Source organism: Loa loa (genome assembly GCF_000183805.2).
Source record: "Loa loa unplaced genomic scaffold supercont3.135, whole genome shotgun sequence".
NCBI lineage: Eukaryota > Metazoa > Nematoda > Chromadorea > Rhabditida > Onchocercidae > Loa > Loa loa.
Genome location: NW_018108315.1, coordinates 10627 through 23224, shown reverse-complemented (window position 1 = coordinate 23224; position 12598 = coordinate 10627). Strand labels below are relative to the sequence as shown.

Below are 12598 nucleotides of genomic sequence, written 5' to 3'. Positions count from 1 at the left end.
GAACCAGTGATATTTGGCTTAATCCGTAATTATCACATTCATCCTTTTTATTTCATTTTCTCATGTGAAATCAAATCGAGTTTAAAAATTAGGATGGTATTGCCTACTTGTTGAAGCGTACAAAACTTGTAATATTGCATTGCTAATTTTGCTCTTAGCAATTATTCTTGGAAGTTCGTTGAAATTTCGGAAGTTATTTAAGGTTTCTTAAAAATCTTTCTAAACTATTAATGTTGACTGGTCCATAATCATAATTGGTAGGCGCATATTTTCTCTATTTAAGAAAGGTATTTGATCTGCGCGCTTTCAAGCCATATTACAGTCATAATTGCTGTGTATTTTAAAAGAATATGCTACAGATACATTACAGAATTCATTGGCAAGATTTTGACGCATCAATTTTAAAAGCTCGTAAGCTTCTCATAAAACTATTATAACTATTGGTCATTGCAGCAAATGTGAATTAGGGGTCATTGTGTTTAAGAAAGACTATCTCATCTACCATATGATGAAATGGATTATGGATTATACATGATATTATTATATCATGGATTATAACTAAGTCTAAATCTTGAAAAGAAATAACTAATATTATACAACTATTACTGATACTGTTCACATTAAACTTATCTTTGAAACTGAGGTTTATATCTGTTCAGTGGATACCTACCTTTTATTAGCAATCTTGGGTTTCCTTGTGCTGTTAGTCTGAAATTCATAAGTTTCAACACAGATAGTTGTTTCTAGCTAGCGAATATGAGAAAACACGAAAGGCGATCTTGGGTAAAAATCTATATGATAAAATGGCGAATAATTAAGGTACTTAATTAAAATTGGAATAATTTATTTCGCTGAAAAGTAAATTGACTTCACACTCTTAATCCAATAAATGAATGGTAACCGCAATGCCTCACTTTATCATAACCTTATAAGTTTCAAATCCTTCTTGAATAAAAGAATACGGTTCAGGAAATTGCCAGGAAAACTTCAGCCTGTGGTATACTTCCGATAACTGATTTTTTAATTATTTCTTACATTTGACCAATCAATGCAACATGAAGTAAACTGCATGGCTACTTAAAAATAAATTAACATTGATGAAAACATCCTCATATTTGAGAAATCGCCCTTAAAAACTTCCGAAAAATGACGTTTTTTTTAAAGTTAAAACTTGTGGTAGCAAAAAGACAATGAATGTTAAATATGACATACAATGAAATTGCTTTTACAATCGTGGAAGTTGTTAATTAAATTCATATCTAATGCACACTTACTGAAAATGAAACAATAGTCTTTGGTCTACACGCTCTCAAACCATATTACAATTATAAGCATGATCTGTTGAATTCTTAGCCCAATGCAGAAAACACTGTGATTAAAAATGGAAAAGTTGCATATGAACTTTCACGAAACTTTTTTTTTTACTCTTACTGCAAATAGAAACTTTGAATATAAATGGAAATAATTTTATAAATTATTCCGCCTAAGATCACATAAATACTGCATTTTTCTCTTAATTTGAATGTCAATTGATTATGGGTATTAAAAAAACGAATGAATATGTTGTGTGTCAACTGACAATTCTCTGCTAAAGTTAGCGAAATCGACTATCTTTTGATAAGTAATGATAATTTAGAAGATGTTAATTCCTTGTCTATGAGGTGTAATGGATTACTGTTAGCAAAAATAATCAAATATATGTTGTCTTTGGTTGAGTGTGTCAAGTGATCTGCATAAGGTTCGATAAATTTTTTTTTAAATGAATATTTTAGTGCACATTTTCCTTCATTATTTAAGGAAATTTTTGGGCCCTATAATTCAAAAACTTGAACCCATCACAAATTTCGCATTATGCGGAAAGAGAAATTGTCACATATCAAAACGGTTAGTGATGGAAATATAAAATTTACAACAATATTTTTACAGCTATTCATGAAAGAAAGTGCCTCGGAAATCTTTAAGTGTAAACTTCATAAAGTGAAATAGAAATTTTTCTGCAAGTCCAAGCAAATATTTAAATATCGACATCGGAACAACTGAGTATGCGAAGTTAAGAAGTTTGAGACCTTTCCAGAATGCTGAGAACTTTGATTTCACAGTGAGGTTTACATTTGATCCATTGTTCTACATAATGAATACTTGCAACTGCCATAGAAAAATAGAGCTGATGTTGAGATCATAATTAAATTCATTGCTGCAATTGTACCGAGGCCAAGTGATGACATGCAGAGCATATCCTGGAAATTATTCCCTTCAAAACTGAGAAACACATTTCTCCTGGCCGTTTGGGGATCCATTTGCATAGAAAATCAAAGTTGACTATAAAAGAGACCTGGTAGACATTGACATTTCCATTAAACCAGCGAACTTTTTCATTTTGGTCTTGTCGAAGGTTAAACTTCATTTCCAATTCATATTCTTCTGTAATACTGATTCGTTACTTGTTGACAGAAGATAACTTGTACAAAAATTGCGTAGATAAAATCATAGCACAGAAATGTCAATCTGTTGAAAAACGAAATTCATCAATAATTTGCATGTTTTATATCTTATTTTGCAAAGGCTGAAAACTATCAGACTGTCTGTGATAAAGTTGCCTATGAAAAACCAATTGATCAAGCTCATTAGCTAATTAACTTAAGTCCATTAATGCACAAACTAATGTATGAATTTCACACCAGAAACTTTATTGCTTAAATAATGATGAAGCAATAAAAAGATTTTTTAAACATGAATTTTTAGATAGATTAAATGCAAGAGGTTCAGATAGTTAAGTGAAATGGTAAACAATACTTTTACTAAATGTTATTATTCCATTGCTCTCCACTGACGTTTGTTCCTTTGCTTGAGAAATATTTTCAAAGGATGACAAAGTCTGACTTCCTTTCATTAGTGGTTCTGGCTGCAATGAAGTCTGACGCTTTCGCCTTGATGGCTCTGGACAAGTTGGAATCTAGAAACGAGACATCCTCCAATTTTCTTATCACCCATCAGAATAGCCTTATCTTAACTCTCTTCAATTTCTTGTAGTTTGAGATTTCAATTCAATTAAAGTTAAGTGAAAAAAATTATTAAATTCCAGATATTTTTCCTTGTAATCGGCAAAAGATAAAGTAATTGGAAATGTTCACACCATATTCTTGACATTTCTCTGTCAACGAGATCTGATTTAAGAAACTGCTGAAAACATTAGTTTGAATGTTTGCTCCAACAATTAATATTTTTAAGGCATCTTCATGTAACATTATTCAAAGACAGATATTTGTTTACTGAACGAAATTCAAAAACTCATTAAAAAAACTGGTAGATACGGAGCAGTATTCCTGATTCGGTTCTTTTACTGTCACTGATATTTGGCAATCGAAGAATAAACTTTGTCGATCGGCATATTTATAAACATGCGCTTCTTTACCCGCCATTAAATCTGACACGTATTCCAGATTTTGCAGTAGATATTTGTCTTTCGCACATCTGCATTAGGAAAACAAGCTATAATACTTCATTTCCGAAACAGTCACCATTCTAAATATTAGAAAATCTAAAATCTAATTATTCAGTTTTTCGTCATTTTGAACTTCATTCTTCACAATTTTATGAGGAGAGAGGAACTGTCCATTAAAACCATTGCATTTCAAGAATCAACGTTACCCTTGCTCATCAATCAGCTGAACTCGATCACCGTTACCGTCATCCACAAAGCAACTGTGCACCATCATACAGAACTGATTTTCGGTGTTCGTTTCACATGTCCATTTGTGATAAACCTAAATTAAAGTCACTTATGTTTCTAGATTAGCAAAATCATCGGAGGTGACAAGTCGCAAAGCCTCCTGACCCTTTCCGAATCGCATAAGCAAAGTAGCAGACTGAAAGTAATTTATTGCAGCAACAAAAACAGATATGATTTTGCCTCGTTTTTGGAGTATGAAACAAACAACTAATATTGCGAAAAATGGTTTGCTGAAGCTCACCATCTGTCCAATGACAGCATAAAATACTGGTGGTCCAGCTGGCGATCCATCAAGAATCTCGTATTTACACATTGGCATCGCTACTTGCTCGGTTTGAAGTGGAGGAGGATTCATCCTGAAATTTAAAAATTATTAGAAGAGTGTGAAAGTGTTAAATTAGTTGTTGCAACAGAAAAACAACGGGTAAATACGAGCTCAAATTCTTAACGAAAATAAGCTATACCTAACATTTGTGTTTTCATTTTCTGCTTCCTTTTTCCGCAAAAAAAGTGCAAATTTATTACAGCAAACAATCAAATCTAGCCTAATTTGCATATCATAAAGAAATGATTAATAACAAGAGCCCGAGCTTGTGTTTTTTGCTGTAAAGAATTACTATTTTTTGGAATGGTTTGAAATAACCAAGAACTGTTAAAGTAAAAAATTCGTAGATAGATGGTGTTAGTTTTGATTTTCAGTATTAACGACATCTGATCAACGTACTTTACTTGTATTTGTTTCTCGAAAATTTTTTCCATTTCCATATATAAACACTGCACCACATAAACACGGTCAATTTTGGTGAGAAAATCAGGTTGAAATGCCAGAAATAGTGATGTTGTAATATATAAACCACGTGGGTTACTCTGAGAAAGAAAAATTTGAAGTTTCTAATACGGAAAAGAAGTAAAATACTAGTCAAAAACTAGATAATCAACTTTACGAAAAGAATGCTATTTCAAAATAATTTTTACCTGCTTCAGCAATTTAAGTGCTTTATCAAGCTGTGTAGATATATCAATAACAGAATTGAAAAATTTTCGTATTATTATAATAAAAGTAATTGTTTTGTTAATGCAATACATAAATTGCCTCTTTGAATTGTTTGGTAAATTGCAGATCCTACCGATCTCCTTCTCTCAACATCACAACTTTTGAATCCAAGTCTAATGGATGCATTTCGTCCTTTACCATTCACGTTTTCAGCAGAAGTTGAGCGACATGACGGATCCGCTAAGTGATCTTCCACAAATATCAGTCCTTTGAAAGTACTCCGTGTTTCAAATTGCACCTTAATACTGTAGTCATGAATGAAAAGTAGAAGATTCCTTTTTTGACAGAATAGAATTCATATTTTTTTCCATATCGGAATTCGAATTCGAAATTTAGAATGAACTTTTTAGCATAGTTTGCTATATAAACATATAATGAAAGGTTTTGGCACTGTGATTAAAAGTACTGTCCCACCGAACAATTTATTTTTAAAACAAGTTCCCAACTGAAAATTTCTTTTCAAACATGGCTGCGTCTACTTTTTTCATTTTTCTTGGATGAAGTCACGTTTTTGAAGCGAAAACAATATGATATAATTCAAAACGGAGAAATCCTGAAAATATGAAAAGGGAAGCACAATGACATTTATTTCACTAGTTTAAAATGAAGTATAGACCAGTTCTTTCTGCTCCTCGAACTAACAAACTTCTGCACTGAAAATCCAATTAAATTTAATAACTAATATCGACCTACTTCGATATAATTATCGCCACAGTAAACATTTGGTTCACCGAGAATACCGTTGTCCGAGATGCTGGTTTTGATGTTGTTCTGCAAAATTTATGTATTTCATTGCCTTTCTTTCATGTATTTAAGCTCCATAGAGTGGTGGAAAGTAGAATATTTGGCTTGGAAATCGACATGGAGCATTTTGCATTTCCAATTCTGTTGGCGATAAAGGTTGTTGGATTAGGAGAACTTCATTCTGAGAAGACTGAGCAAAACTGATGCATTCATCTTTTCCAGCTTTTGTGATATCTCATTCTTGTATGAAAGGTCGTCGTTTAGTTCATTTGGAAAGGTGTCCACTGATTATTTTAGTTAGTTTAGTTCCAAATGATGGAGCAAAAAAATAATTAAAGTGTGACTGAAATGTTCATTTATGAAGGTAGCTCATTTATACAAATTTTTGTGAAAACGACTCGCAAATTTTGAAAAGTTTCCGAAACATAAAAAAAACAAAATTGATTATGCAAATTTTGTTATTGTTAGGATGTGGCAAAATTACAATTTATATTATTAAATCAAAAAGTGATATTTCCATCGTTTGTTTTTTAAATAATGTAAATGAATTAAACAAACTGAAGATATCCATCCAAGAACAATTATCAACATTTATTTCAGTGATTCCTCATTGGGATTTTCTTATTGACATAATATGTATTCTGGATAATTAGAATCATATATTGTAAGTAATGGCTCGAACTGCTGTGATACGTGCTAGTTTGTTTGTAGATGCATCAAGTCAGTTCGCCCATATTTCTCTCATTCATTTGTCTTTATTGTCATTGTAGGGGACAATTAGGTCATCACGCTGGACAAACAAACGTTAAATGAGAATGTTATAGTGATTCCGTTTTCCAGAGTTTCTAAACCAGAGTGAAAAGTTGGTGTTATTCTTTCATTGTAAACACTAAACATCAAATTAATTATGTCGCCATTTCAAGTACTTTTTCTTTATCACACTTCTTTCCAACATTAATTTCGAAACATAAGAAAACTGTAAGGATTTTCCAATTAATTAACCATTATATCTCAACTGGCAAAAGTTTTTCCAGTATTACGAATAATGGAGTATAACACTTGCCATTAATGCTGTGAAGATTGTTAAAGTGAATGATACACGCATCGACAAATGCTCTTCTTCCTCTGAAAAATAATTGAAACTGGCCTTAAAAAAATCCAATCCTTCTTAAAAACTTCGGATCATAGTTAAGCGATGATTAAGTGTTTTATATATAAATACATTTGAGTAAAGTGCAAACATTATGTTTTCCAGTAAATAATCAGTGTATGAAAAAAGACTACTATCTCCCAACTGGTAAATGCTTTTAGAAGCATAGGGAAAGTTGAATTGTTGGAACAGAAAGCTTCACAAATTCTTCGAAACAAATGAAATTTAATGAAATGACTTCTATAAAATGCTCGAAATCCCATCGAAGAATGTTTTCAGAAGCATATGGAAGGTTAAATTTATTGGTGTCTACATGGATACTTTAGAAATTATTAAAAGTTGTACTTTTTATGGAAATCTTATGGGTGATCCAAAACTTTCATTTCTTATTGAATTTTTTTCTACCTAACCCTGGTATTTTCACCTGTTTTGAGTCCAGATTTTACCAAATTGTAATAGCCATAAGCATTCCCAATACTTCTTTAGTACTGGCTTAGGCTTACAAAATTTGATGCTTCCATTTTATTATAGACAATTCATATCTTGTACCCTTGGGTACTATCTTAAATTTGCTTGGCATGTTTAATAAGCAGCTCGAAGAATAACTAACAGCACTGTATAATACTGAATTATGATCTCCAGAAAACATTTCAAATACAACCTACCAATCCTTCCTTCAAATTCCTCCTTTAATCAGACAGTTATTAATATCTACATACGTGGAAAGTTTTAAATCACGTGACATCTGAAAGAAATTCCAAAAAATTAAAAAATAAAAAACAGAAAAAAACGAGTGCATGCGTTGTACTATCACATGCTCTTTTCAGCTGCTGCATAGTTTTATCCGCGCCACTCATTTTTCCATTCCATGTTTTAAAATATCTTCGAAAGTACAAATTTCATCCAAATAAGTTCAGAAAGTGGGATTAGAAACTGCAAATATTTAACTGTTCTTAATTATGGTCAAATAACTAACTATTCATTCCCATCTCCCTGTTTATGCTAAAAAAAATCCAAAAAAATTGGAAGCTTCGGATTACGCAGTCCTTGCCTCAGGAACAATTATACAACGGTATCTTGATTCATGGTTTAATTTCTGTGACTGTTGAAAAACGAAAAGGTTTAATTTCTGTGGTTGTTGAACTTTCTAAAAACATGTCCTGCTTCTCAGTTGCTCATCATGACCATCTTTGACGATCTTTAATCTATATGATACAGAAAGCAAAAATTTTTGCTTCTACATGATACAAAAAGCAAAAATTTTTGCATGCATAATAGTCCTAAGAAGATGAGAAGAGGAAAGAGAAAAGATACGAGTATCCAGATAATATAAACGTAAGTTTCTGGATCTCAACTGCACCGTTTTTCTTTATGAAGGTTCATGAAGTTCAAAAATTTTTTATGAAGTTCGTTCTTCTATGACTTCTCTTTAATAAGTATTGAGTTCCACCTACTTTTATGAAATTAGCTATTAAAAATAAGAATGGTATTTAAGCAACGCAATTTATTGAATTTTCATACATATGGAAATGAAACTGATTGTCGCTTACTATTGTCAAGCGCTTTCAAACAATCGAAGAAACCTAGTTACATTAAGAAATTGTATAATTTCCATTATTTCCATTTGCCAAACATCCGTTGGTCAAAAGTCTAGTAATTATGCATTCTATTAGTTTCGCCTTAAATGCTTTAACCTTGTCGTCGTAATATACAAAAAAGAATTATAGAAATGGAAAGAAAATGCAAAATGATATAGAACTGATAATAAATTGTAATAGGAGGAAAAGAAGGGACGAAGATACAAAATATTCTACATGGTTATTTTCTGATGAAATTTTTGATCCATATCTGAATAAAAGGAAGTTTTTGGAAAAGGAAGCAGGAAGTAAAAACAAGATGAAAATAACATTTAGGATGGCGCACCTTTTGTGATTTCAATGAAGGATTGAGAGCAAATCGAAAAGGATAAAAAGACGAGAGAGCCTGTATGCGTGGTGTATCTCTACCACTCAATTCGGCACTGTCACTGGAAAATTGGCATTGATATATGTTGGTGATTAGAATCCCAAAAACGGATATTGGAGTAAATTTGTGCAATTCCCGTTCGAATGGATGCATTTATCTCTTCGCTACCAACCCGACATTCTGCTCTCTTCATTCCCTCTCACCATTACAATTTTGCTGGATTCGATATTCTAATGCTTTCATTCCGTGAATTTGTTACTCATTTGCCGTTCTCACCGGTGCGGTCAAACAAGACGAAAATTTTCATGTGCCCAAAATCATCACACTAATCAGTAATTTTGTTTTAATTGGTACTCTTGATGAATAGCTCGCTAAAACCTCTATTTACTTAGGACAGGATTTAATTTCGGTTCACATTCCCAAATAAACAAAGAAAAAAAAAAGTGGAATAGGCATAAGAACTTGTCATGTCACATGTCAGCCAATCACTCATCAGTAAGGGGGAACGTTATAAAAATACATGCGACACTTGCAAGATTGGCAGGATGAAATGAGGAGTTTAAGGGATTAGTAGAGACGTCAAAATCGCTGATTAAGGTATTAACGTGAAGAAGTGACGGAATAAGTTGTGCTGATTGTCAAGATGTATTGTTCTGTTACAATTGGGGAATTTCTGAAACGGATATATCTTTGTGTTACGATATTAAATAAAAGAAAAATACAGGAAGACCAAAAAGAAGATGAGAGCTGATGCGATTCTCGATATGTAATGCATGAAACAATTAATGGAGAAGTTAAGAAATAATAGTTTTGCTATCGATTAGTAAGTGAGAAAATACTAAAACAAGACAGAGACAAATTTCCGGATTATAAGAACGGTCTGTCTGATCGGTGCCGTACTGCAAATAGGGAATTTGTTATCATTTCAGCTTGTTTTTCATCCTTAAACATGATTATTCAGAGGCCTAAGCAGAACGGAAGGGAAAAAGCGCATTTTTCAACTTAAGCAAATAAATCGCTGAACAATTTTGCATCAATCAATTGCAGAGGAAAAACAAATTGGAATCAAAAAGCGCTGTTGACTCACTCCCAGAAACGGCGTTATATTCATAAACAGAAAAGCCCTAATCCGATAACACATACATGTTTAAAGCGCAGGGGACGACCAAAAATTGAAAGAATTATGGAAATTCCATTAGTGAGAAGAGGATATCACCAATTTGTGCGCAAATTTGAGCAATTTAAGCGTTGAAAAAAACAAAAAAAGAGACACATGACAAATTAAAAACTAAGCTTAGTTTTTTTGAAAATAAAGAATTTTTTCTTTTTCTAAAGAATATGCATCTCAGCGAATAATCGAATAAAACCGATGCCAAATGATGTCCAAGAAGAACCGATACTAAATGATAATCATATAAAGAAACAAACAGATTCTGATACAACCAACAGTTGTATCCACCAGTGTTCCGCCGACCCTTTACTGACTTTTTCTTTCATATGATGCAAACCTAGACGACACTTCGTTATGGGTATGTCGAAAAAGAACGGATATTTTGCCAGAAGTTTTAATCGCACTAGGAAAGTAAGTACCAAGTAATTAAGTGAACACTATGAATAAAAATCCTGTTTTAAATAAGCCGTATTGGGCAGATTAATTCAAGCCACCAGCAGGTTAAAAACTGACATGAAGCTGACACCTTGACCAACAGCTGATACATGATCATCCGATTAGCCGACATCTTAAATCTTTTTTTAAGACCATTAAATGCAGTCAGATTACAACGAAGCAATCTACCGAACAATTCGAGCAATACAATTTTTATTTCTGATTTCTCTTCAAGAGAAAATTGCATTAAACGTTTGTAAAGTTTGAAAGTATTGAAGTGTTATAACCCCTAAGCTTCCGAAATTAAGCCATACAATGTAGCTCACGCCAGTTGCTGCGAGATTGTTAGGAAAGTAAACATCAATTTGAGACTAAACAAACAAGGGAAAATGAAAAATTCATTCATAGATACATCAAAAGAACCACCCAAACAGATTGGCGTACAACTATCAGAATACAGCATATATATGGATTTCGGGAGAGTACAACAAAAAGAAAAAAAAGAAAATTGCAACCGGTTTTGAAATTTTCGTTGTTCATTTGCATGTCTGGAAAGGCTTCCTTAACTATACAAACTATATCAAGTGCGAAATGTCAACCTTCAGGAAAATTTTGAAAGTTCAGAAAGCTTAGTAACCGTTAATTTTAGCATCTGACTGTTTTTCAGATATATTCTCAGGTTTCCAAGGTAACAGAATAATACAGATGATGGTGTTGCTAATCGTATGCCTCTCTCAACCTCCCATCAATTTTTTCAAGAGATGATATATCGAGTAGAATTTTCCACTTCCCTTCACCTATTCACGACAAACGAATACTATCTGTACATCAAACTCTTCAAAATAGTATTCTTAGATATTCCAGTGAATAAAAATAGATTTGTTGTGACGAACCGTTCTTTAATATTGTATATAATTATTACATATATAATTACATATCACGCTACTTATTTCTGCCACTGATGGCAGTGGCAGAAATAAGTAGCGTGATATGTCAGATGAATATTTTTCCAGAAAAATCTGAAATTTTCCATTAGCTTTATAAATCTCACTAAATAAAATCCAGAAAACATTTAAGCTCAAAACTTGCTTATTTATTTACTTTTGATGCTGAATTCTTAAAATTGATTTGTCAAAAAAATTCAGCAACTTTGAACAATGAAAATTTTTTATTTGAATTGAAAGCCGTAAAAAGTTTTGAAAAAGATTTAATTTCTCATTTAACCATTTTCTGTTTGTTCCAATAAATAAAATCACCAGTAAGTGCAAAAAAGACCACAGGAAATATTAAAGTGGTTGTGTCTCGCTGAATTCACATCAAAGTAAACTTTTATATGAAATGGCGCAATGTTCTATATTACGCTAAGCCTAGTTTGTTCTCATCTCATTCGTTTCATTTCTTGAGCATAATGTTGTAAGTCTGTTGGTCAGATATAAGTGAGGGGAGTATTTGCTGAAGTGCCTTTGCTATCTTTTGATCTTCCTCCGGGTTGAAAGGGAGACACAGTAGGCTGATTGTCCTATTTCTTTTGAAAGATGCAGAGAATGGAATAACAGTCATCTTGTTGAAGTTGAATATTTCATACGTTGCAATGTCTTTTTCAGAACTTTTTCATTTTAATCATCTGTTCCGTATACATAAAACGTGTTTTACAAGTTTGTTGACAATATTTCATTCGTGGCGCGTAATGCATTTTTCGAATCCTCAAGATTGGAAGACTATATGACTTCGTGGTAATCAAACTGGAACATAGAAAAAGCAAGATATTTTGTTAATCTAGCTTAACGCCTGAAGAATTTGATTAATTTCATTGCATCTTGGCTTCAAGAATAAAATAAAATGTTGTCGTGTTGGACGTAGTCCGCATGGAACAACAAGGAATTCAGTTCACTTGCTATTTTTTCACGCATTAATTAATTATCCATAAGAATAGATTGGTGCACGAATAATTGTTGATTGCTTAAACAGTGACTTCTATCAAAAATGAACTACAAAAATATTCTTGAATATCTCATTAATGTTATTACTTTTCCTTCATTCTTTTTTGCATAACTTTCTGATCTTTTACTTATCAATATGAATTGATTTAATTTAGCCTCTTCTTCCCAGCGTGATCGTTATGATGTCGATCAGCCAATAACGCTTTTTCATTTCTATTCATATCTTTCATATATTTTACATGTTTACTATTTATCGCTGCGCCTACAAATTTTTTGAATTTTCATTTGCTCTTCACTTTGATTTTATTGAAATGAACGGACGCTGACAACCAGAACTTATTAAGTACTAGCAAAAAGAGTAAACAATGATTAATGGAAGTTAAAATAACTTACTTCTCATGATATTTCT

At 32.3% G+C, this 12598-nt stretch overlaps 1 protein-coding gene across 1 annotated transcript; it reads right to left on the bottom strand.

Annotated features, from left to right (window-relative positions):
* Positions 1-2105: 2105 nt before the first annotated feature.
* On the bottom strand, positions 2106-5029 carry LOAG_01095 (cuticlin 1; the record flags this gene model as incomplete). Its single annotated transcript, XM_020445644.1, has 8 exons — positions 2106-2237; positions 2333-2421; positions 2794-2953; positions 3312-3471; positions 3649-3764; positions 3972-4086; positions 4455-4597; positions 4858-5029. Coding segments are annotated over 8 exons (1087 nt in total), but the record flags the coding sequence as incomplete, so codon positions are not given.
* Positions 5030-12598: the final 7569 nt, after the last annotated feature.